This window comes from Macrosteles quadrilineatus, unplaced genomic scaffold (assembly GCF_028750875.1).
Source record: "Macrosteles quadrilineatus isolate MER2022 unplaced genomic scaffold, UCM_ALF_1.0 Scaffold_7__1_contigs__length_78375512, whole genome shotgun sequence".
Classification (NCBI taxonomy): Eukaryota; Metazoa; Arthropoda; class Insecta; order Hemiptera; family Cicadellidae; genus Macrosteles; species Macrosteles quadrilineatus.
This window is the reverse complement of record NW_026542600.1, coordinates 39,168,854-39,193,022: the sequence shown is the minus strand read 5'-3', so window position 1 is coordinate 39,193,022 and position 24,169 is coordinate 39,168,854. Positions and strand designations below refer to the sequence as shown.

At 34.7% G+C, this 24,169-nt stretch overlaps 3 protein-coding genes across 8 annotated transcripts in view; 2 read left to right on the top strand and 1 right to left on the bottom strand.

Moving 5' to 3' along the window:
• Nucleotides 1–2,152, top strand: part of LOC128998624 (kinesin-like protein KIF3B) — a 33,161-nt gene extending 31,009 nt beyond the window's left edge. For all 3 annotated transcript variants that reach the window (XM_054424841.1, XM_054424840.1, XM_054424839.1), the window contains one exon: nucleotides 57–2,152. In XM_054424841.1, coding sequence (XP_054280816.1) covers nucleotides 57–177 — 121 coding nt within the window. In that variant the 3' untranslated portion in view covers nucleotides 178–2,152. The remainder of the gene's footprint in view (nucleotides 1–56) is intronic.
• Nucleotides 2,153–2,520: 368 nt separating this feature from the next.
• LOC128998626 (N-fatty-acyl-amino acid synthase/hydrolase PM20D1-like) lies at nucleotides 2,521–20,944 on the bottom strand. The gene is made up of 9 exons (XM_054424846.1): nucleotides 20,663–20,944; nucleotides 16,696–17,037; nucleotides 16,133–16,374; nucleotides 14,209–14,295; nucleotides 12,484–12,620; nucleotides 9,368–9,563; nucleotides 7,646–7,786; nucleotides 6,651–6,888; nucleotides 2,521–5,092 (listed from the first exon to the last, which is right to left on the bottom strand). The coding sequence occupies exons 2-9, from the start codon at nucleotides 17,009–17,011 to the stop codon at nucleotides 4,845–4,847; spliced, it is 1,605 nt and encodes a 534-aa protein (XP_054280821.1). The 5' UTR covers nucleotides 17,012–17,037; nucleotides 20,663–20,944; the 3' UTR covers nucleotides 2,521–4,844.
• The window catches only part of LOC128998625 (eukaryotic translation initiation factor 2D), a 16,584-nt gene continuing 12,953 nt past the window's right edge, over nucleotides 20,539–24,169 (top strand). The window contains exons 1-3 of one of the 4 annotated variants that reach the window (XM_054424844.1): nucleotides 20,539–20,738; nucleotides 21,580–21,756; nucleotides 23,665–23,911. In XM_054424844.1, coding sequence (XP_054280819.1) covers nucleotides 23,843–23,911 — 69 coding nt within the window. In that variant the 5' untranslated portion in view covers nucleotides 20,539–20,738; nucleotides 21,580–21,756; nucleotides 23,665–23,842. Of the gene's footprint in view, nucleotides 20,739–21,152; nucleotides 21,524–21,579; nucleotides 21,757–23,664; nucleotides 23,912–24,169 lie in introns of those variants that run through there. The other 3 variants (XM_054424842.1, XM_054424843.1, XM_054424845.1) reach the window with 3 other exon arrangements.

Genomic DNA, 24,169 nt, shown 5'->3' with positions numbered 1-24,169 from the left:
GTTATATGAAGGGTAAGTTTGCTGCAGACGACTCAGCCACCATATGTTTGTTTCAGATCCAAGTCAGCTGTGGGGAGAACAGGAATTGTGCCCCCTCGTACTGTGCCCAAGCAGTTCAAGGGAGCCCTGAATCCAGCACCCGTCTACCCGAAAGCACGGGGTTGGGTTCCTAAATAACAGAACATTCTTTAACGGTTATATTATTAAGTTTTAACTACAAGTTTCTATTGTTTCTAGTCTTAGTCAGAGTTAAGAACAGTCATGTTACTAATACTCATCAGGCAATTGTGATTTTGTTATTTGTATTATGCTCTTTTAGGCTGTACGAGTGTTGAACCAAAGGATAAGTCTGAAAATAGTTTGGCCTGGACAAACCAATTATTCAAACGTATGTTTCCTTAACACGTTGAGTGCGGCATGCGACACCGTAACAGCAAACACAATTGGCATTCAAATATTTTAATCTGACGAATAACAAAAGAGCAGAGGTGATTGTACTACGTTACCCCTAGATTGGACGTAGTTCTCTGAAACACCCTAAGGTAGCAGCACTGCCTGGATCAGTAATCAGTATCTTTGTAATGTGGCTTGAAGAGAGAAAATCCCCAAAACCGGGACAAAAGCATTTCCCACAGGATTTTACGGGAAATTTTAGTACCAACCTTCACCAAAATAAAGCTCACCTTCTAAACTACAGGCTAGCAACGATTATAATATAACGTTCCCCAGCAATGGCTGAGCTCAAACTAAACTAATGTAGTGGAGGTTGCAAATACATCAATTGGTGTAGGCCGATAGGAGCGCTCGTGGCAATTGATGTAGTCAGCACTCAACGTGTTAATTACATTATCATCTAACGGTAACCAAATTCACTTACCTTTAGAAAAAAATTCCTCCAAGAGACGATTTTCGCTCCATTGATCTTATATATGCAATGATTCTTAGTTGCATAAATACATTTTTGTAGTTGCATTCAATAAGCAACATTTCAAATCACCTATAAGCTCAAAAGTAAAACTCAACAATAGTGTGTTGCTTCCCCTACCTCGTACAGTCTCAGAGACAATACTTTTTATTATGTTTTTTTCTTAATTTATATTTTTTTGTTATGATTGTCTAATGAAGCCAAAGGTTTGATTTTAATAAGGAATTACAGGGTCCTCAAAAATTCTGGGGACTGAATTTTATTTTCTAACTATTGCAGATGATGCATTGAAGAGTCAAAGATTGGAGCTATGAACAAAAGTACTTTACCTATACATCTACTTTTTAAACAAATATCAATTTCTTCTATCATACTGGGGACGGTTCACAAGGAGTCGGAAGGAAATCTTTTGGGGATGAACCTTTTGAGGTTGAGTTTGCAAGTTCTTATTTGTAAACCCTTTTTGCATCATCTGCCATGGTCAAAAAATACAATGCAATTCCCGGACTTTTTTAGGACCATGTTTGTTTCTTGTCATGTGTAGACTTTCAGCTGTATACATACCTTCTTCCTCATCATTAAACATATTTATGATTATTCCTAGGTTATACATTCTGGAAGGCACACTTATTTTCACTCACTTAGGACTATTTTCTCCACCTGTCAGTTGCTTCGTTTTTCATATAAACTTATGGTTTCATGCTCTTCTGAACAAGTATGTGTAGTAAATGTTGTAAATACACACCTTTGTTTGTCTCTCAACTAACTAATTTAATTGTTGTATAAAAATGCATTTATATTTTATTAACTATACGTTCACTACTAAAAAAGTTAATCTCTTTTTATGATTCTTTGACTACATTGTTTTGTACGACTGCAAAAGAGGAATAGTTTAGTTACCATTTATAGTTCATGTTACCAGTGAGTTGATATTTATTTTTATTTATTTGTTATATTTTTGTTATGAAGCATTGTTGTGCTACTCCGGTTGAGCTTTTGCAGTATCGTTTGGTAACAGTTTTGTTTATCTTTGCCTCAATTAATATTTATTTATGTTTTGATTCAGTATTTTCAGTTATTTTGTGGTACTATGAACATTTCCATGACATTCCATGTGCTTTGTAATTTTTTTTATTTAGAATTGCAAGAACTGTTAAATTATTAAGTTTGCTAAATCAAAATTGTAAGTTGTAATGTTGTTAGTACCAAATAAAATTTTGTACTTAATATCTCAGTTTTTATTTCATGTTAAATTTTGATGGGTTTTATTCTAATTCTTGGACCAGATAGTCAACTGTCGGCTCAAAGAAACTTACTTCTTGTGTAAGCTATTGTTTTTTAATTGCCATGCTTGAAGGTTAGGTACTACAGTTGATTGTGGGTTGCTGTGGTCCACTCCCCAAGTACAGAGACACACACAATCGTTCTGGAGGCGTTTGACATGTGTGCAGGCTAAAAATGATTTTTCAAATCCTTGGGGAAGCGGGCAGTTTTGGGGTTTTGCAAAAACGTCCGACTGTATGGGCGCTTGTATCAGTGCCTGACGAATGTCTCTAAAAGATTTTATTTTAATAAGGTTTAATAAATATACCAACTTAAGGATTGAACAGTATTTTTTTTATTTTTGAGTTGTTTTTTTACATAAGTTGAAGTAGTTTCTTATTAACTTTAAACCAAGCTCTAAATGTCATTATGACTTGTACATCATCATTGTTTTGTTGGACACTGATCACTAAAAATAAAAATTTAAGCAAATTGAACACAACTTACTGAGCCAAATTAATCTGACAAACTAAGATTGCTCATACTTCAATAGTGCAATAGACAAGACTATTTTGAGGGCCTATAACAGTTCGATGTGTTTTAACAAGTTGGAAACTTTTGGCCTGTTAGCATTAAACTAACTTTCTTAATAACAAGTGTTTGAACTCATGTCAAATTCTGTTTGAAAGATGGCTGTCCTAATGTACTGTATAATGGAAAAAGCTGTTGGACAATTAAATTAATTGGGACATGAATGTATGAATAAGATATTTATTATTTAGATTAATCATAGTATTCTAGTAGTATTGAAGTTTTTTTAACTTGGCCTATATTCATAGAAGGTAAATACTAGGCATCAAGAACCAAATTTGATTATTCACTTTTAGGGAAATAAATAGTTTATTGGTTATTTTCAAATATTTTAGAACCATAATTGCTGAAAATTGAGGGTACAGTTATAGCAATTTCAAACAAATTAATTATTTTGTTTCGATCACACTTAAATTGCAGAATAGTGCTCTATCGCCATAATTTACTTGAGTTATCACAATATTACCTCTTCTAAAAAAAAATTTCTTTTTTTGAACATGTTTGTAAACTGAATATTTACATTAATAGGACATAAAACAACTGGTTTGATTTTAAGCTCACTTTGCAACAGATTGAATAAGGTAAAACAATAGTCTATATTTTACTTTTTTCAACCAACCAGTGACGGCATAAATGTACAATTATTTCTAAACATGATCCAGAAATGTAAGTTTTTGATCTCAACAATTGGCCAAATCACCAAGCACATGATACAGCAGCAGGAAATAGTATCAACATAAAGGTAACCAAGCAGACATTCCTTAAGAAAGAAGTTGCTCAAATAGTTGTACTATGATCATGTTTTGTCTAGTGGCAGTAGGCCAACAAGAAATATTGGATTTGATTTTGCATTTGCTTCCTAACCATTGCATGTTTTCTCGTTTATATTTCAAACGCTTTTTTAATCAATCTCCAGCAAGACTTTTAATGTGAGTTATAGTTTATTAGAGTGCTCCTAGAATGTAGCTTGAAACAGCTACCTGAAATTTTGGTTTGGACTATCAATCATTGTAAAAATAATATTTGTAGTTTTCCAGGGTACAAAATAGTATATCACGTACAAGATTAAAATATTGACTTAAATTGTTGTGTTGTTGGTCCAGAAAGTTATTGTTTACTTTTTTATGGTGGGGTTGTGACAAGTATTTGAGAACTTCTAGGATTTATTTTGCAATATTTAAACAGGAAACACACAAAACTCTAGAGGATGGTTTTCAGTTTTAGATGTTCCTTTTCAATAAAACTTGTATTCTTTAAGCAGATATAAAACAAAGCTTAAATATCAATGTGTCTGCTTCTTTTTTACCAAAAATAATTTTTAGGTATATGATCTCTCCCCTCAAGACAGTTAACTGATAACTTTCCTACGCCGTTTTGAAAATAGTTGTCATTTATAATATTATTAAGGGTTTGAGGCAATAGATTCAGGCAGTGCTTAATCTATTTTACAGTGAAGTCTATGTGAGCTCGGGTACCTTAAAGGCATATACATGGCTTCATTGAGAAATGAAAAACTATGTTTTTGTGTTGATACATTAGATTACAGGACCACGATAATTAAAACAAAATTGGTACAGTAAGTAATTATAACTCTATAACTAGTATTTATTTTCAATGACTAATAAGTTTCAGGTAGTTACATGGTTTGTTGCCTTCCCTACTATTTTACTTGTTGAAAAAAAAACATAACTTTTTACCTCATCCATCACACAGCATTTGTGTTTTCTCTTAATCAGAATAAGAAAGTTTATTTACACACTGTTTAGCAATTAAACTTAAGAAATTCTTAAATAACAGCTAAAAAAATAATTGAATCTTTCACTAAAATCTGAACGATTTTATTGCTTGTTGTTGTTCTCACTCAATCATTATAAATGATGAAATAGGAACAGTTTATTTTTAAATTTACTTTAGTAACATTTTCAATTAGAAAATCAACCAACACAGCAGTAACATTTGAAAAAGTAACATGGTAACAAAAAAATCAATACCCTGTTTATTTACAATAACAATAATAAGTCATTCCCCGAGGATTTCAGAACAGGCAACTCAAGTTGGGTAGGACTCACAACTCCTGGAGATGGGCAGAAGTATGTGTGGAGGGGGGAGAGGTTTGGTGGGCCAGGAGATCTGCGTTTTTGATAACTCGGTAGTAAAAATTTACAGCCTGGTGATAGTGGCGGACTGAGATTCTTTCGTTGTTGCCGTGATAACGAGTCAAGTCGTCAGGAGTGATGACTGTAGGGATGAACCGGTAGAGACTAGAGGTGAAGTTGAGATACCACCTTGTATCTGTGTTGGCTATGAAGACCCCTGTAATATAAAGCATTCTACTTGATCAGAAGAACCAACATAAACTGCACCGGTAACATTAGGAAGATACTTAATGTCAATTTTTTACTCAGGCCCGCGGTCTCCAACTCCATTGATGATGTACCAGTGATTTTACTTTAGTTTAAATAGGGCCGCTTTAATAAATGGGCCTGGTGGGGGTGGGCCCAGGAGTGCAAGAGGTTTTAGGTTTTTTTTGGGGGCTCAAGGAAAAAAAAGCCCCTACAAGGTAGGTGGAGAGGGGCGCAATTATCTTACGGGCTCCTAGCACATCATATGCAAACCGCGGGCCTGAGTTAAAATCACCATATTGTTGAAAATTATTACTTTCAGCTGGGTTAACTTTGTACCAAGATTTTAAATTGTTTGATAACCATAGAGAATATATAAAAAAACAAATTCATCTGTTATTCATACTCACTAAACCTAATGTAATTTAGAGAATTAATTTAATATTCTTGTGAAAATCGAATAAAATAAATGGAAATTTGCTTAGTCTGAAGGTTTGCTGTGGCGGGGGTTATTTTTATTGTTTGCTTGGTAAGTTGCTGTAATGTACTAATTTTTCCCACATAATGTTTGGTTTTAAAAAGTATCCATTCAGTTTATATTATTAAAGGGCAGACCTCGTGGGAATAATCATCTCAAAGATATGTCAAACAGAACTATGGATCATGAAACAATGTTACATAAGTACAAACAGTTACTATAGTTGCAAATGACTAGGATGTTATTAGATTTAAATTGGTAAAATAATTTTAAAATACAACTAATATGTACAGCGGACAGGAATGAACAATGACTGCCGTTCACGAACCACTATCAGAAACAATCTTACTCTAACAAATAATATATAAAAATTACTTACATACATCCGGACAATACAAATACACAAAATACACAGTTTTGGGCAGACGTCCGATTACGCGAAAATGTAAAGATTGGAAAATCGCTGTGATCGATTGTGAAATTTCAAAACAGCGGTTTGCACTAGCAGGAACTTGCAATTTTTTTTCAATGACTGATTTTTTATTTCAAAGGGTAACTAAGCTGAAGCGGGTAATGAAGATCAAAATTTGAACCTGGCTAGTACCGTGACTTTTTCAATTAATTTACACGAGACCTGACATAGGCTTACCCAAGCGAAGTACACTATGATACACGCACAACAAGATTGGGGACGAAGCCTAGGTTTGAGGTTCCAGCTCGACTCACCTGACCAATCACAGGCCAGTAAGTTCTACTACTGCAATTGGTTGGCAACTGATCAGCTGATTTGTTTTGCGCAGGGTTTGAATTCGAAGTGTGTTTCTTAGAATTCGGTACAACATACTTAGTACTTTGTTCGTTCAGAGGTGTCCTAACGTGAGTGGGTAATCGTGTAGTTGGAATGTTTGTCAAAGCCAATGGCTTAAGCACTTTCTGTTATATCTTATTGATGGCAAAAAATAAATACTCAATACCGAGTATATATTTATTCAATTTACAAATGTATTTTAAAAGGGAGGGAGTATTAATTGTTCTAGACTCGAGATAATACCTGGAACAACCACAGCATCTGGGAAGACCTGCTTGATAGTGAACGACATAAGCTGGAACTGAGGACTGGAAGGACCGAACGTGGAGACAGGGTGGGCTTCTCGTGCTACCTTGACGCGAATTCTCACCCTCGGATCTGAGATTATCTCTCTGTCGTGTTGGACAACTTGGCTGACGGTTTGTGCCGGGTGTATTCGGTGGTTCACTGTTGCTGTTGCCAATGGAGGTATGACGTTGTCCTACAAATTTAACACGGAAAAATATATCTCCTACTCTACTCAATGCACTGCTAAATGGAGTTATAGATATTTTAAACAAACTCTCTTAACATTTCTAAGTATCTGACACTGTCTTTCATTGGAGGTTATAATGACATTGGAAATGGTGATGAAATTCTACAGTAAATATTGAGGTATCATTGGCACGACTACTCATACATATTATATGATTGCAGAGGATTGCTCTTTATAGACATGATTAACTGGTTTCAACAACCATAGCATTTTCAAATATAGAACATGAAAAAAGATTATCAGAATAAGAATGTTAAGTTTCCCCCCATCAACATTTTACCAAGGCAAATGTAGTATACAGCAATCCTTCTTTAATCTAAATGGTCAAGCATTCATTGAACTAATTCAAACCAGCTAAATAACAACTGAACTAATGAGATCAATGATGCGTTAGTATTTTTCTGGTGATTTTCACACCACCCTCGTAATATGACGGCCAGAGCACAGTTACTTTTGCTCAGCAGTTTGGAAATCCCCAATAAAATTATCACTATTTTAGACCTACCAGAAGAGCAACCCTAAGGTTGCCTAAAACCTTAAAACAAAAAACAACTTTAATGCCATACCTACTTTGGATGGTTATGGCACTGCATTTAAAGCTCTGCCCAAAAGCTTAGGATTTAAAAAATTGGTGTGCTGATATTCTCCTATGGGTTGTGTACGGTTCGAGTAACAACCATGTTGCTCGTAAAGATGATTCTACCTTTATCCCGCTGTTGAACTTAGTGATTGCAGTTGTTGTTCGCACAAAAGGACGCATTGCTCGACTTTGATCCATCTCATAAGCGATGAGCCATGAGAACAGCCATAGATTGCTGTACAACAGGCGATACCAAAAAGGAACCTGAAATTCATTATGAACTTTGTTTTAACATACACTGAAAATTGATAAACTAAATGTGAAGTGGATTAAAATTGATATGCAACAATAGTACATCTGCAATACATCTCAGAAAATTGATCAGAACTGTTCAAGAAATGCACATTTCATATTGACTCGTAGCAACGCATGCCACATATATAATGTTTTTTGAACCCAGTGACAAGACCTGTATTATACAGTAATTATTTACCTATTTTGCCTGAAGGTCTGTTAGTGACTGAAAATATATTGTAAATATGTACATAATAACAGTAGTGTTTAAGAAGATACTCTATGAAGATGCCGCACTGAGCGGCGAAATGCGCATCGAGTGTTAATCGAGTGTTAACTACAAGACCTTCAGGCAAAATAGGTAAATAATTACATATATCATGTGGCATTGTACACTGTTCCTCCATTGGGTGTGCTTCAAGTCTTCCTAGAAGCATCAATAAATTACAAAACATAAAAATTGGTGATTTTTAACTCCCTTCCGCTGATGGTACTCAACGCTAAGACCAATTACCTGCCAAACAACTCTAAGGCAACCCCAACAAACTTTAGTCCTAAGCTTTTAATCTCAGTGGTATAGTCAAAACCTTGTAAATGCCTTCTTTTAAAAGTTATTTCTGACAACGTACAATACTTTGACAATGTACAAAATTGCTGAGATGACTAATTTAATAAACATTATTCTTCATTTTTATCAAATTTTCCTCTTTATCAAACATCAATGCATCATTTGTCTTTTCTACTGCTCATTTTTTCTACTATTCCTGGTATGTTCAGTGCTATCACTTGGAAACAGGGCTGGTGGAATTTTTATGGTTGGAATTGAGCCTTGGTTTACAATTGAGTTGATCCAAAGTATAAAATAAGTTTTATTTGTTTAAAATAATCAAGTAAAACCATCCGGTTGACAAATAAATAGTATTAAATGAAAAGTTGCAGGTAAAGTTAAAATGTTGGCAAAAAAACTGAAACTAACTAAAACAATGAAAGTTTAAAAGTGTACTATATTGTAAAAAAGTATAAAATAGGCATTTTGTGGGGCAGGAACTGAGCATATTTGAACACAAAAAATCCCCTTAAATCCCCCTTTTTTAGAAAGACATTTTTTTTAAACGGCTATAGCTAGCAAAGATTTGAAATAATTTTCATGGTCAGGAATTAAATTTTCTAAAAGTCACTAAGTAGCGTTTTTTCGAAAATCGCACTCCTTCACCTTCAAAAAACGCCCTACTTCTAAAATTTGTAAAATGTCTTGGATTTTTTACGTGTTTTTATTTTTTTTATTACTTTTCGGACATATTTGTGTACTTTTAATGATCCCATCATTGAAAGAAAGAAGTGACATTTTAAAATTGTAACCCACTAAAAAACATTTTAAATGGCAGATTTTCAATTAAAATGTTGTTAATAGTTGTTTTTTAACGCTTGTTGGGCCAAACCGTTATCAGGGTGGTCTGATTCACCCTGTACGATTAAATGTCCACAATAATCAATCAACTCAGTAACTCACCACCTACATGACCAACTAAACTGCTTAGTTAGTTCACTTACATAGGGAGCCAGATACTGGAAGGTAGCATACTCAGGACCTTTGCCAAACATGATGGGTTGCTGATGGTCCTCAAGTTTGGCAACGGCAGAGGCTAAGATGCCGATGGGACTCTCGGAGGGTGGCAAGCTGGAGTGGCCCGGAGACCCAGTCACACTCAGTTCTAAGGTTAAAGATCCTTTCTCTGTAACCCCAATCCTGTGAGAAAATTGTCTTGCTAACTTTTGTAATCAAGTAAAAACCAATTATATCCTAAGGGGAAGCTGGAGCAGGGACTGATTCACCAAGTCCAATCTTATCGGTTTAGGATGTGGTAAGATGAGGTGAATTATTACTTCATCCAGTTTCTGACCGGTCACAGCTTTTTCCGGACGTAGGCCTAACTATTCAGGATGGGCAAGGCCGTATCACCCGATTGCATCTATTCTGCCCGGGCACTCTTGACAATGCAGAACACTTTCTTCCAATGTCAACACTTTAATACATCAACAATTCATAGTCATTATTTTAAAGTTTAGGTTGGATGGTTTTATTTATTTCAATACAAAATCAAATCAGAATCAAAACTATTAGGACTATCAAATCTATTTGGATTGTCATTTTTTTGGAGATTAGATAAAGCATACCAATACCATACCAATATAATAACATACCATTACCAATATAATTTACGATTTATAAGCCAATCATCAAACTCATGTAAGAGAAGCGACTCTCGGCTTTTAAAAGAATAATGTAAGTTCACACTAACACTGTCACCCTATTGCATAATCTTAACAGTTGAGCCAGGTACTCTTGTCAAGGAGAAACTAAAAAATCAAAGCAAGAGTCAACAGATACAGAGGCTTCTTAGTTAACGAACACAACATTAAATCTAATAAGAGAGCAATAATTTGAATACATAGTCTGTTTGTTTTGTTTTAAGCGCAATTAAAGTTTGTTGTCATGCTTTAATACAATTTAAATTACTTATAATAACTTAACAACAGTCGATTTTAAGAAGTTGACATCTAGCGGTGAATAGGCGAACTGTTGGGAACGTGGATTTTGGTGATTGCATCTATACTGCCCGGGCACTCTTGACAATGCAGAACACTTTCTTCCAACGTCAACACTTTAATACATCAACAATTCATAGTCATTATTTTAAAGTTTAGGTTGGATGGTTTTATTTATTTCAATACAAAATCAAATCAGAATCATAACTATTAGGACTATCAAATCTATTTGGATTGTCATTTTTTGATTTTTTTGGAGATTAGATCAAGCATTATAAAAATAATTCTTAAAATGAGCTAGCTATGTGGAACATTTTGTTTGCCACATTACATATTTCATGGGAAATCTCTATGCACGATTTGAAATCATCACAATAAAATGTACAGATGTCCAACAATCTACTAAACGCTGTTGTTTTTGACAGGTTAAGTGTAAGAAAGGGCCATATGGCCCTAATGTTTGCCTGTATAAATAAATAATATTTCATTTCATTTCATTTATTTCATTTTAACACAACATCTTTTTATAATTGTATAAATCTTAGCAAAGGTTTGCTGTTAATAATGACCAAGAGAGGCCAAAGTGAAAGATCTAGGATCAATTTAACTGGTAAACAAATAGAACTTCACTGTATCATAATCAAAGTGATAATGGTATCGAGTAAGCATACAGTTGAATGAAAATCCATTAAAACTAAAATACTTTACAAAAAGCCAACGTCGAAGAAATGTGGTAGGGACGCTTTTCACGGATATTGAAGACAAGCACTTTCACAACCATCAATGAATATTATTTGACATATTTCCCAGTGGCAAGAACTAGAATATTTAATTATTTCTTGCAGAAAGATTTTAAAATCCTCCAATATATTTCTCTACAATCATCAGGGAGACGAGAAGAACTATTTCCACATTTTACATACAGTTTATACACACATCACAAGACCGTACGTTTATGTTGCCACGACTTCACGAACCCGAGCGCGACCGTGCGACGTACACCTGTAGGGGATCACACTAGCACCGTCTTTGTTCACTGACCTACTGCCGAGAAGGGTTGATTTTGCAGGTTGAGAGTCTATGCTTTGTTGGGTTAGGGAACTTTCACTATTGCTGGGTTGCCAAATCGTTTGTGGATTTACATTGTTGCCAATTGGTGTTGTATTTTCTACGTCATAAATGGTTTCAAAAATGACTGAACTGTTGTATTCTTCTTTTTTGTTAAGTAGGTTGTCTGGTCCATTTTTGTTGACGTGTTTGTAAATTTGGCAGCTCTCTTGTACTTTAGCTATTGTTTTTGAATGAGTTTGGTTTAGTACTGTTAATGAGTCAGGGAATGTTATTTTGAGGGTAGGGTTTTGTTTAAGATGCTTGGCTACTATTGAGGTTGGATTATTATGATGGGCGGTGTTGTGCTCTTTGAAACGCTTATCAAACGATCTATTGGTGTATCCTATGTATTGTTTATCACAGGGAGAGCATGGCAGTAGGTCAGTAAACAAAGACAGTACTAGTGTGATCCCCTATAGGTGCGTTCGCGAAGTCGCCGCTACGTAAACGTACGGTCTTGTGATGTATGTATAAACTGTATATAAAATGTGTAAATAGTTCTTCTCGGCTCTCTGATGATGCCTCACACTGTGGCGAAATATATTGGAGGATTTTAACATCTTTCTGCAAGAACAAAGGCTAAGGTAACAACAGTTCAATAATTAAACATCAATGAATGCTGGCACTATTTACCTGAAAGTATAGCAGTTTACAGATAAGGCAGGGATATGAATGGTTCATTAATCATTAACAGTACGCCAACAGCTCTGTTTGAATCCTGCTAAGAAAAACTGTTCAGTAGCCGTTCAACCTAGACTTAAAAACTCCTAGACATAGCAGGATTCCTCAGGTCTTATGGCAGCAAATGTCCTACTTTGGTTTTTAAGAGTGTGTTCGTGTGTCATTGTATTTGTAACTCTGACGAATTATGGATAAAAAAGGTAAGTGAAACCCACAAAATTCACCCATAAACCTTCAGGATGTCATTAAAAACATATGAAATCATGATCATAATACCAATCAATATGAATATGTATTCTTTCTTTAGCAATATTCAAATATTTACTCACATTGCAATTTTTCTATCAGGTGTTAGAGCTGGATATTCTATTAGAGGAAAACCTTCATCAAGAACAAAATCAAGCTTTTGTATTCCTCTGTTGACCAAAACCTTTGCCAATTCTTGAGCCCCGCGACGTCCTGAAATCTACAAACAGGAGCAGTTGTTAGCTAATGAGACCATGACAATTACGTCTTATGACAACACTTTAATTGCTAAACCAACATCAATTTGAATATATTTTGAAACAGTCTAGTTTGACCAGGGGTGGGATTTTTTACATTAAAAATTACTTTTTAACACACATTTTTTGAAATTACAAATCTTTCTAGTGTTACTAGCTGTAGCCTACGATATTAAATGTACTAAACACAGTGCATCGTCTTTCATGTTATTTTTATCGTTTGTGAATCTAATAGTAAATTCCTTTTTACTGATTTTAAACTTGTTAGAATAAAAATAAACAATAAAGCAACTGGTAATTTTCAGTGCATCGTGATTATTTTTCAAACACCTTTTTTATTCAAAATCGTTTTTGAAATGTCATATTCCAATTTTTAACCACCAATACATTTCATCACCTTTTTGATACCAATACCAGCAATCCCAAAGCCCATGGAGTCTGGCAGAAGATTAGTAGTAATAGCAATTATTAAGATGAGAAGTTATTAAATATAATCATCAAACTTATTGAAACAGCACAGAGATTATATGATTAATTATTTACAATCACTTTTAACTTTCACTAAAACTGTATAAGACTTGTCCATGAATTAAGGTCTCCACCGAGTTCCCGTTGCAGCCAAGTGCCTTAGACCATGGAAATCTATTCACAGAACGTGATCCATACTTAAGCCCCATTTACACGACCCGACTTAGGGACCCTAAATCGGGCCCGATCGACGTTGGCCCTGAAATCTGATCGTGTAAAAGTGTGCTCCTGGTCACTATTTGGCCGGCGACCGGGTAGGGAGGTCGGGAGGGATATTCAACGAATTTAGGTAGGAAGGGTGGGGATAGCGCAGTTCCTCTGGAAACGGATGCAAATTCCAAAGCTCTACACCAGGCAAATCTCTCAGTCCAACCTCGATATGAGTGTCTGAGTTGCCTTTAATTTTTTTTTTGTCTTTTTGAAATGACGGAAACTACTCCACAGAAGGAAAAAAGACATTTTGACGGAAGTGATAGAAGTGAGTGGAAGTCATTATTCTTATGTGCGGTTCTTTTAACTTTGTAGTTTGCAGAATATCATATGTACAAATCTTACAAACTGTTGTGGGACACTTCTCAAGCTTTATATTTACACTTGAAAAAACTTCAAAAAACAACTTTTTTAAATCTAATAATGACGTTCTCCAACGAAGGAAAGCAAATCACTGAGCTCAGATCGGACGCAGAGAACAGGCCCTGTAAATACAACGCTCTGTCGACAACGTCAGGGCAGTCAGGACCAGGAACAAGAACGGGCGGTCAGGAACAGGCCGTGTAAACGGGGCTTTAGCGGGAGCAACGATTTTCCTTCTCATAAATTTGTTCTACTATGATGAGACTATCCCTCATTTAAGGATGAAAGCCGGCTGGAATTGTCGAGAATGAAGTAAAAAATATAGTATTGTTCTCAAATTTGAACTACATAGATTGCTTGGCTGTGGCGGGTGATCGGTGAAGACCTTAACGGACAGTTCTTGTATGCCAATTGACCTTTTCCAGTCAATTACATAAACCAAATACATACCTCCTCATCATGCCCAAATGCTATAAAGAAACTTCTTACAGGCCGCTCTCCTTTCTCTAATAAATTCTCCAATGCTTCAAGTATACCCTGTAAATACAAAAAAAAACTCATATTTAGTAAGCACCCAAACCATGACACTGATATATTATTTTCATTAAATCATACCATTTAAATTAGTACAGCAGCCTTATGGTTAGCAACGAATGTGGTTTGTTAGATTAAATAAAAGTACAAGTCAAATTAAAACTTTTTACAATTTTGCTATATATAGAGTAGCCTAAATTGTTTTGTTAAGTTAGTTTTTAAATTATCTCAAAGTGTATATGAACACAAAAACCAACCTTTGAGAACATAAAAAATGTGATTATGTTTTTTATTTATTAATCATATTACTGTACTGCTTTTGATTGCTACAGCAAAAAGGCAGGAGGTTTTTTAAAGAAATTTTGAATGAAAAAAGTCTACTGAGATGGTCTATGTTTTTCACCCATTAAAATTTAATGTTTTGAATCACAGCTTTCACAAAATTTCTAAAATGTATTTAAGTTGACTTTATTTAAATAGTTTTTATTTCAGCCAATATACAATTCATTTAGTTTTATAGATTGTTATATTTATGGTATGTGGGAAGATATTTCAACTAGATTAAAACTTTAATTGTTGTTTTAGTATATTACTCCTTAAGATATCCTTAACATAATATATCCGTGTTTGTGTGTGTTAAATGATGTATCTTTGTGTATTGACGATGAAAATGTGTTCAAATAATTTTAGATAAGATGACGAGGGTTGAAAATGAAACAGTTTTTTTGACATTAGTCATCCCAAGATTAAATCAGGATTGACGATGTAAGATAGGCCTACGTAAACCTATTTATATTTTCATAAATCAATCCTGAAGGCAATGCTGAATAAATTAAGTATTTAAATTCTGAATGACAAGATAGCTCAATCGGCATGATGGTCAAAGTGACTATGTACAAAACTACAGCTTAAGCTGGGTTTTCCTAGGCGCGGAAGCGGAGAGCGGAGAGAGGAACGCGGAGAGCGGAAAAGAGATTAACATGGTGTTCCGCTCCGCTTCTAGGAAAACAGTAACATTAAATTACCTAAGAAAAGTGGAGTCCGCTCTTCGCGTTCCTCTCTCCGCTCTCCGCTTCCGCGCCTAGGAAAACCCGGCTTTAGACAAAATTCCTCCAAATGTGTTAAGTTGACGATTCATACAAATGCTGAGCAGTGATAAGTAAGTTAAAGTGTACAAAAATTATTGTGAGTGTGAAAAACAGCTTGAAGATTGATGAAGAATCTAATACTTCATAACAATATATAGGTGCATAATATCTAGTGATTCAACCTCCTGGTTTTATCTGCTAAATATGGATGTGTCTTAAAACATATTGAAGACATTGTATAACGTAATGATTAATATATTTGAAATATTGGAATTAGGAATAAAATAACAGACAAATGTTTTTAGTAAAATGGTATATCTTACCATATACTTAGAAACTCTCAACACAAATCCTGTTCAGATTACAAGTGATGCTAGAAGGGAAGGGGTTGGTTACGATTGTTTATTATAACATGATGGTATGGTATCTGGTACCATCTTTTAAGCCTGAAGTATCATTCACCCAATAGTTTAGATTTAAATAAATCACCAAGACCTGTTGGATTGGGATTAATTTACCGAAGTAATTTTGTGAATATTAAAATATATAGTTTAGCTGTAAATAATACACTATTAATACAAAAAAAAAATAAAAAAAAATATTTAAATCTTCAACAAAAAAAAAGGATTTTTATTCCAAAACTTGTTAGCAAACAAACCATGTCAAATAGTAAATTTGTACCATACACAGTTATGATGGATGTGATAAGTACTTACAAATTTTAACATACCACAGAACGGAACATAGCTCACCATTACTCCTGATTTATCATCGATGGCACCTCTACCGTAGATATAAGTTTTGTTGATTATATTTCCGCTGAAGGGTGGAACTTCCCAAGTTTTGGGGTCAGCAGGGACTACGTCGAGGTGGGAGGCGAGTAAATACGGTAACAATCCCGCTCTGGAGTTTGAGCCTTGAATTGTGTATAAAAGACTGTAGTCATTTACAACGTCTTTTTTTATAAATTTTGAGGAATGGACCAGTGGAAAACCTACAATAGCGCAATTTAAAATTAATGAAAATATATCTTGAAGTGTTTCACCATACTTGGTGACCCACACAAGATAGTCATATAAATAGTACATTTACCTAAAGAAAATTTATTCATATCAAGAGTACAAGTTCCTCAAGGATCGACAAACGACCTACTGCAACTGACAAACTAGCCGGCTTATCGCAATAAAATTAGAAATAATACAGTTGAGAATTCAACTGCATCGACCATTTTGAGAGGAAGAGCGTTCAGTGATTTTAAATATTAACTTATGGAAACCTTATAATCTTTATGTTTAAGAATACTTTTAACACCTACTTTTCTCAATAAACTGGTGGAGTTTTAAGATGGCTTGCTTTTCTTGAACATCTGGTTCATATGAAACTGTAGGAATTCTCAATGCACCAGCCAGTCTTTCAGCTCTTTCCAAGATTTTGGACTCGTCGATGAATTGGTCAGTGCCTGTCAGTTGAATTATTGGCGTAGCATCATCAGGAATGGCGACGAAAGAACGAAACACAATGATGACTGACAGACAGATGCTTACGGCAATGGGGACTGTTATAATTGTGACATAGAGCTTATGGCACCAGCGATGTCGCCATGGGCTTTTTCGCTTGGTACCCAGACCCATGTTCCTCCTGGCTCTTCTTTCTGGTACTGAAAATTGTGTTTTAATCAATAAACATGTAACTCCAAACACCCTTTACAATAGTTATGTTATTTTTCATCACAATAATAGGCTCTTATACTAACAAATAAGTCACCAGAATGTTGGATTAGGGCATAGAAGAAAGATCTAACCCAGAACTTGTACTGATATTTGAGTTGTTTTGTCTCTGGATCACTGAACAAACTATAAAAAAAGGTATAAAATTACATTTCGCTTTGAAAAGGTCGTCAATAGTTATAAAACATGGACACATATTATGTTACTGTGTTAAATGTTCTTGTACGATATCTGATGGAGGACTTAACTCCTCGAAACGTGTAATCCGTAAGAACTTCACAGGATCACTCTGGCAGTACTCAGGTAATTTTATACCTTTTATAACTTGTACTGAGTATAAGTTGTGTTATTTGAATCTGCTAGTGTCTAGACATATTCTAGGAATGCTCTACTCGATGGCTGGTGGTCTATAGCCGAGACATAGGAGTGGTAGGAGAGAGAACCGATGTATACTTTAAAATAACCACAGTCACTGCAGTACCCCTAGCGGGTGTAGACACTAGCAGATTCAACATGTTTTTTGTGACTCAGTGGGTTCCTCTGTAATTAGTGCCATAAGAAATTATTTACAGAATATACCTTTCTAAGGGGGTTTTCACTCATAAAGTAACCCATGTAAAAAACAGATAAAAGTGTAAAAAAATCAAATAATTTTACTCCTTGATATTAATAGGCTATGGATCCTGTAGATATATTTCATTGTATACATTGGAAAATATACAAAAAAGACTATAATGGCAGAGCTCAATTTTAGAGCTGCAACCAATTTAAATACGTCAATGTATGTATCGCCTCTGTGTTAGTTACACTTCAAAAGGCCCAAATCCTTGTTTGTAATTAATTATATTTTTGAGCCGCCTCTACACCGGAGTTTGAAACAGGAGTTACAAACAGAAATTGCAAACATCTCCAAAAACGCTTATTTTTAGACAAAACATTTCGCTGTTGCAAACAGTTTTTCAGTGTTTGCAACAGACATTTTTGTTTCCAGCACCTGAAGTCGGTAAAGATCAAAGGGAGTTGCAACATTTTGTTCGCAACACTGGTTTCAGTCACTGTGCCATTGGAAAACGAAAGAGAAACATTTCCCCGGCATCCCCTGCGCTGCCACCTCCACTCTCACTCACGAGATCACTCGCATCTCGACTCAAGTGTCATTACCTCTTGTCTAGACTACTACTAGTTACCTCGTGCGTGTTGCGAGTGATCAGTGGTGAGTGACAATGGAAAATTTACTGAGTGAGATGGAGTGGAGAGATGACAAGGTTCTAAAGTTAATAATTTAGCTTGCACAGAGAGCAGAAAGTCCTGTGGAACCAAACTATTTCTGATAAAAAAAATAAAAACATGAAAAATTACGCATGGAATGACATTTCGTTCAAAATTACATCCTTGGAAGGACTGATCCTAGGTACTAGAACATAGCCGAGTCATAATCAAGGTCGACAGTGTTTAAAACATTTTCATGAAACATGAAAATAAACCCATAAAATAAAAATGGCTGACTTTTATTTGAAAATACTGTTTGCAAATTTTTGTTTGAAACTTTGGTGTAAACGCGGCTTTAGTATACTTTTATGATATGGATGTCATATTGTTATGGTATTATGCTATGGGTCACTATCATTCCAGAGAAAAACATTTGCCTAACATGCATTAAATTAAATTGTATAAGATAAAAGACATGATTGCTAGATGATATTGTTGTTCATCCAACTGTTAAGTGTTAAGTTTCTGGGACTGGCCTAGATGAAAATCTTGATTTCCTTGATCGCGAGTTATTACAGATTCATTTATCCTTTTCTAGCATATGCTATATCTTGGGCATATAAGTCTGAAATTCGAACTCTTCCATTCATCAATATATTCTTGAAACCCTCATAACTTTTGTCAAACAAAACCGTTCACTGTTCTCTGATAAATAAAATAACATTATCCCGTATTCTCTTTGTAATTTCCATAGTTTGCCAATACCCAAATACTCAATATGTCATTCTTAAAAAAACATTGTCTTTACAATTAATTGCATCCAATTGTGCAATAGCCTTCCCCTTCCCATAAAAATAGAATCAAACCACTGAAAATTTAAAAGATACCAACTAAATTATAATATCTCCTGTTACAGCAACCAAAGTCTTTGGGTAGGACTGCGGTTTGAATGTAATGCGCTATGGACCGGCAGATAATTGCACTCCTCTTCCTGTTGGGGAATTTTCTCTTCCTTGCGCCCCCAAAACCCCCTTGCGATCCTGGGCCCGGGCCCATTTATTAAAGCGACTCTGTTTTTGGGTCAAAGGAACTGGGATATAGCAAACCCTGGTATGTAAATAGTCTACTAGAAGTATGATATAATTCCTTTATTGTATGGCCCAGCCGTTAAAAAATATTTTTATTTTGTATTTTTATGACATTATAGCTAAGTTAATGGAGTTTATTGTAAAAATTTTGGATGAATAAATTAAGTGATATGACGAAATAAAACCTTCAATTTTTTAATACACAAGTATTAGTTCAAATATGATTTTATGACTCAAAAATTTAAATGGTATAGGCGATAGGTTAATTGATTAAAAGTATTGCTGAAGAACCTTAAAGAATAGCTGAGTGAAATAAAACATTTAATTTTTTATACACAAGTATTTAGTTCAAATATGATTTTATGACTTATAAATTTAAATGGTATAGGCAATATGTTTGAATTGATTAACAGTATTGCTGAAGAACCTTCAAGAATAGCTGAGTGTGACGCAACATAAACTTTAAGTGTAATGTAAAATAAGGCAACCGAGGCCTGATGAGAACTGAGCTCTCTTAATTACAGTATATCAAATTCACGTAATTAAAGTCAGATAAAAAATGGAGTGGTGGAAATTTAAATAAACAATATATGGCTAGTGGAATGAAGATTCAATATAATAGTTAATTAGTCGTATGATGATTTATTGGGTACAGTACTTGCAAAAAGCCAATACAACCTTGAATAAAATTATATTGATTGAAAGACTACGTCATTCTATTCTGCATAGGACAAATAAAAGTATCGTGATTGGGTTTGCTGTTATTCTTTTATCTAGAATGTGTTCATCTTAAGTCAGAGATTACAATGTTCATCATTGAATACATTTTTATTTAGGGTGCTTTCCATGGTCCCATCCCCAATCCCCATGATATAAGAATTAAGGACCTAGGTTAGGTCTGCCAATCATCACTTAAACTCTACAATTAATGGGCAAGTCCTAATATCTCATATGTAGCCCAGGTCAAGGCTTTCAGCCGTAAAATAGATTTAAACAAGTATACGAAAAGTAATTTACAAAAAATAAATTTACATTATTAATTATTTTAAATATTAAACTAATTTAAAGATTTTCCATTTTAAATACGAAATAATTTTGAATTATACAGTTGTCACTCTTGCCTATTTCGTACAGCAGTAGCAGACGCCATCGCCAGTTGTCAGTAAAAGCGAGAATAGTTTTCTGTCTGCTACTTGTCGTCCACATGAAACCATCGGGAATTCAAAATTATTTAAATTAAAATAGTTTCTGTACTTACCAGTGTTTTAAATTTCTACGATGTTTAAAAAACCTTTTAAAGTGAAGTCTAATTCTCAGCTTAAAGGATCAGACAGGTATGTTTAAATATTCAATTTTGTAGTAACCGAGAATTCATTTACAATTTGGATCTTTTCAATGGAAATAAAATTAATAGTTATCTAAGGTTACGTTAATTTTATCGCACTCTTATGAAATTTCTTGTAAATTTGGGAGTTTTAAACCCCCACGTTTGTAGGGATGTTGTCAGTTCAGCCATCCCAACTACACAACTGACAATGTCCAGTGAAGTATCGATCTGTTCAAAGTGGATAATTCTAGAGGTTATGACGACTACATCCCTATTCTTTAAAAATAATCAAGTTAACATACTGTTACTCTTATTGTAACTGATTTTATTTTCCCAAAACTATAATCAACCAATGTTTTTATGTTCTAGTAAATATTTTAATTTGTATCCGAATGTGTATAAAATCAAAATTGCACAATGTTAAAGCAAACAGTGATAACTTAGACAGGCCTCTAATCAAAAGAAACAAACAATATGAATTGATTTGCGATCTCGTTCCAATATCATTGAAGAAAATTTTGTTTCCTGAACCTAAATAGGCTAATGCAATTTTAAACACATATTTATCCAAGGCTATGTCTGAGCAATACCTAACCTAACTCCCTATTTTTGTGGACACACAGCCCTTACCCCTTTGTTTGGGCCTTATGGTTTCTTATTGATTCCTATTTTAATCATGTTTCCCTTAACTAACACAACAAACCAAATAACTACAAAATAAGTATTTGATGGAAACACACAGCAAGGATAAGTTAAAGCAGCAAACGCCTGATTTAAGGCGCAACTAACAAAGTAGGTATCCACCCATTCTGTCGTCTTATACCCAAGCTGTTCACTGTTTATTTTAGGCGAGCCTCTCCCCCAATCATTAACACATATAGGTGAATTCCTCATACGATGCTGTCTCCTGACTGGGCAGACATCGCCTTAGACTGCTCATCCATTGATCACACCTAATGGTCTACCCAATTAAAACCCTGTAGTAGGTAGTTGTACACTTGACTCCCATTCTCCAGCTTTTTCAGGTATAGTTTTAGCAATTTTTGTTTACTCCTATTTGATTATACAATTGTATGTGAGTCTGATGTTATATTTATACAAATGGCGGATAACTTATATCAACCTTTTTTTGCGCAAAGCATTAATAACAAGGGAGTACATTTTTTTAAATCACCAAACGGACCTAACTCGAGCCTGGAAAATATACAGTAGGCCTACCAATATATAAATGATCGATTATTTGGTAAATCTTTTGACAATACGCTTGACCTACTATATATAGTCTAGAACACAATCCGTAGTTCAGGTGATCAGTCACACTTTAAAAGAAAAATTGTTTAATAAAAGCTGATATTATTGTAGCCTAAGTAAGAAGTAAGAAAGTATTAATCATAATACAAAAGATACGCGTCCGGTAACCAGACGTGGATTAGGCGTCCGGTAGTGATGTCACCGGGTTGTGGGGTCCCGAAACGCCATTACCACAACGATACGATGTTCGGCCAGCGTTGTTCGTTGTGTAGTGGATAGAGTGCTCGGCTGATAACCAAGAGGTCCCTGGTTCGAAACCCATCAGTTTCTTGAACTTTTTGTCACAGATTTTGCTTTGAATGTAATTTCTTCTTAACTGTACATCTTTTGTTAGAATTTTTGGCATTTATAATTTTATGTTATGAAGAGAATCGAACCTTCATTTGATTTTTTTTCATTATCAGCAAGTTTGGTTGGTTAGGTTAGGTTATGACAGTAACTGCCGGACGCCTAATCCACGTCTGGTTACCGGACGCGTATCCTCTGCGTAATCATAAAACGTGATATTAAAGTAAGTACTGAGCTCCAATGAAGAGCAACAATGTTATTTAAATAGACTTAATTGAAAATCCAATCAATCAAATGGAAATTCGCTTAGTCTGCAGGTTTGCTGCGGCGGGGGTATTTTTACAATTTATTCTATTATGGGAATCAGATGTTTTAGAAATAGGCATAGCTAGTTTTGCCGTGTTTTAGCATGATTACTGCACATTGAACATAACTGCACATTTATAATTTTACATTTTTGTTTATGAATGGTTGCTATTATAACCCATTTACTTTATTTTTTGTATTATTTATTTATCTGTCAAAATGTTTACAGTAGTTTTAATTTGACTGAGGTCTGTTATTCTGTATGAGTCTATTTTTGAGTCATGATGAAAAGTTCCATTCATAACTTGTACCGAAAGTAAAGTGTTTTAGGGATTTGTTGCATTACTCCGTCCAAGGCTTTCATATGGTCGGCTTACCGTCACACATGAAATTTAGTGTTGGGCTCTGCCTAACACATTGCATTTGAGCGTACATTAGAGAGTCACATTTTTGGTATTTGTAATGAAATACTATTCCGGCACTTGTGCTTGAACGTTAAACTTGAGCGGACACCAGAAAATGTATCCTTTGGTACTTGTAAAAACTATAGCCTAGGCTAATAATAATATTCTTACAATCAAGATTTTTCAAATGTTCATTTAAAGAGAAAAACAATCAACTATTCCCTCTAAAAATCATCTAATAATCAAAATCTAATAACGTTTAGCCTATTTATCCTTTTTTATTTTGTCGCATACTCTTCTTGATGCAAACAAAGTAGCATGTACTCAAGTGAAACACACCTTTAACGTTTAAGAAAAGGCACATTGGTGTGTGGGGAGCCGGTTAGGTAGGATGACGACTCCAGGTACAGAGTGTGTGTTAGGTGATTGTGGTAGCAGTGGAAACAGAACGTGGTATGATGGAACAACCAATATGGTTAGTTCATTTGATCAGGCTATATGACGTCACATTGTATGCTCTAACAGTAGGCTACATGGATTGAGCTAGCAGATTTGATATAAGTACACTCAGAAGAATTGCAAATCTAGAAATATACAATGTATTTAAGTTAATACAAATTTCAGGAAGAAACTGAGAGGAGATATTCTCCAACAGTTTCCCAGTCTGACCGAAGATGCTCTTAACTTGATATTACCAAATAAAGAAACCATATTTCAATTGAAGATTCTTTCGCACAGTGGGGACATTGTAGTCGTGTATACTGTACAAAAGTTGCCCATTGTGTTTCAACTGGACAAGATAATGTTTCCAACAGTATACATGCTATGGCATGTCCCCGACTTACTTTATACTTTTACGACTCATCCTCAGGTATGTCTACTTCATTAATCCCATAAAATTCCATTTCAGATTTATCACCTTTTATCCTGTATTCTTAGAACATTTTTAAGAAGTTTGGGTGTGTTGCTAGCTAGTGGTTAGCGTCTCGGACTTCGGTGTTAGAGGGACTGGTTCAATTCCCGGCACATCCACAAAACATTATTCAAAGCTTTTCAAGAGCAGCAATGACTATACCTAGATGTAAAATGACAAATAATGCTGTCAGTTGAGTTTAAATTTATCTGTCCA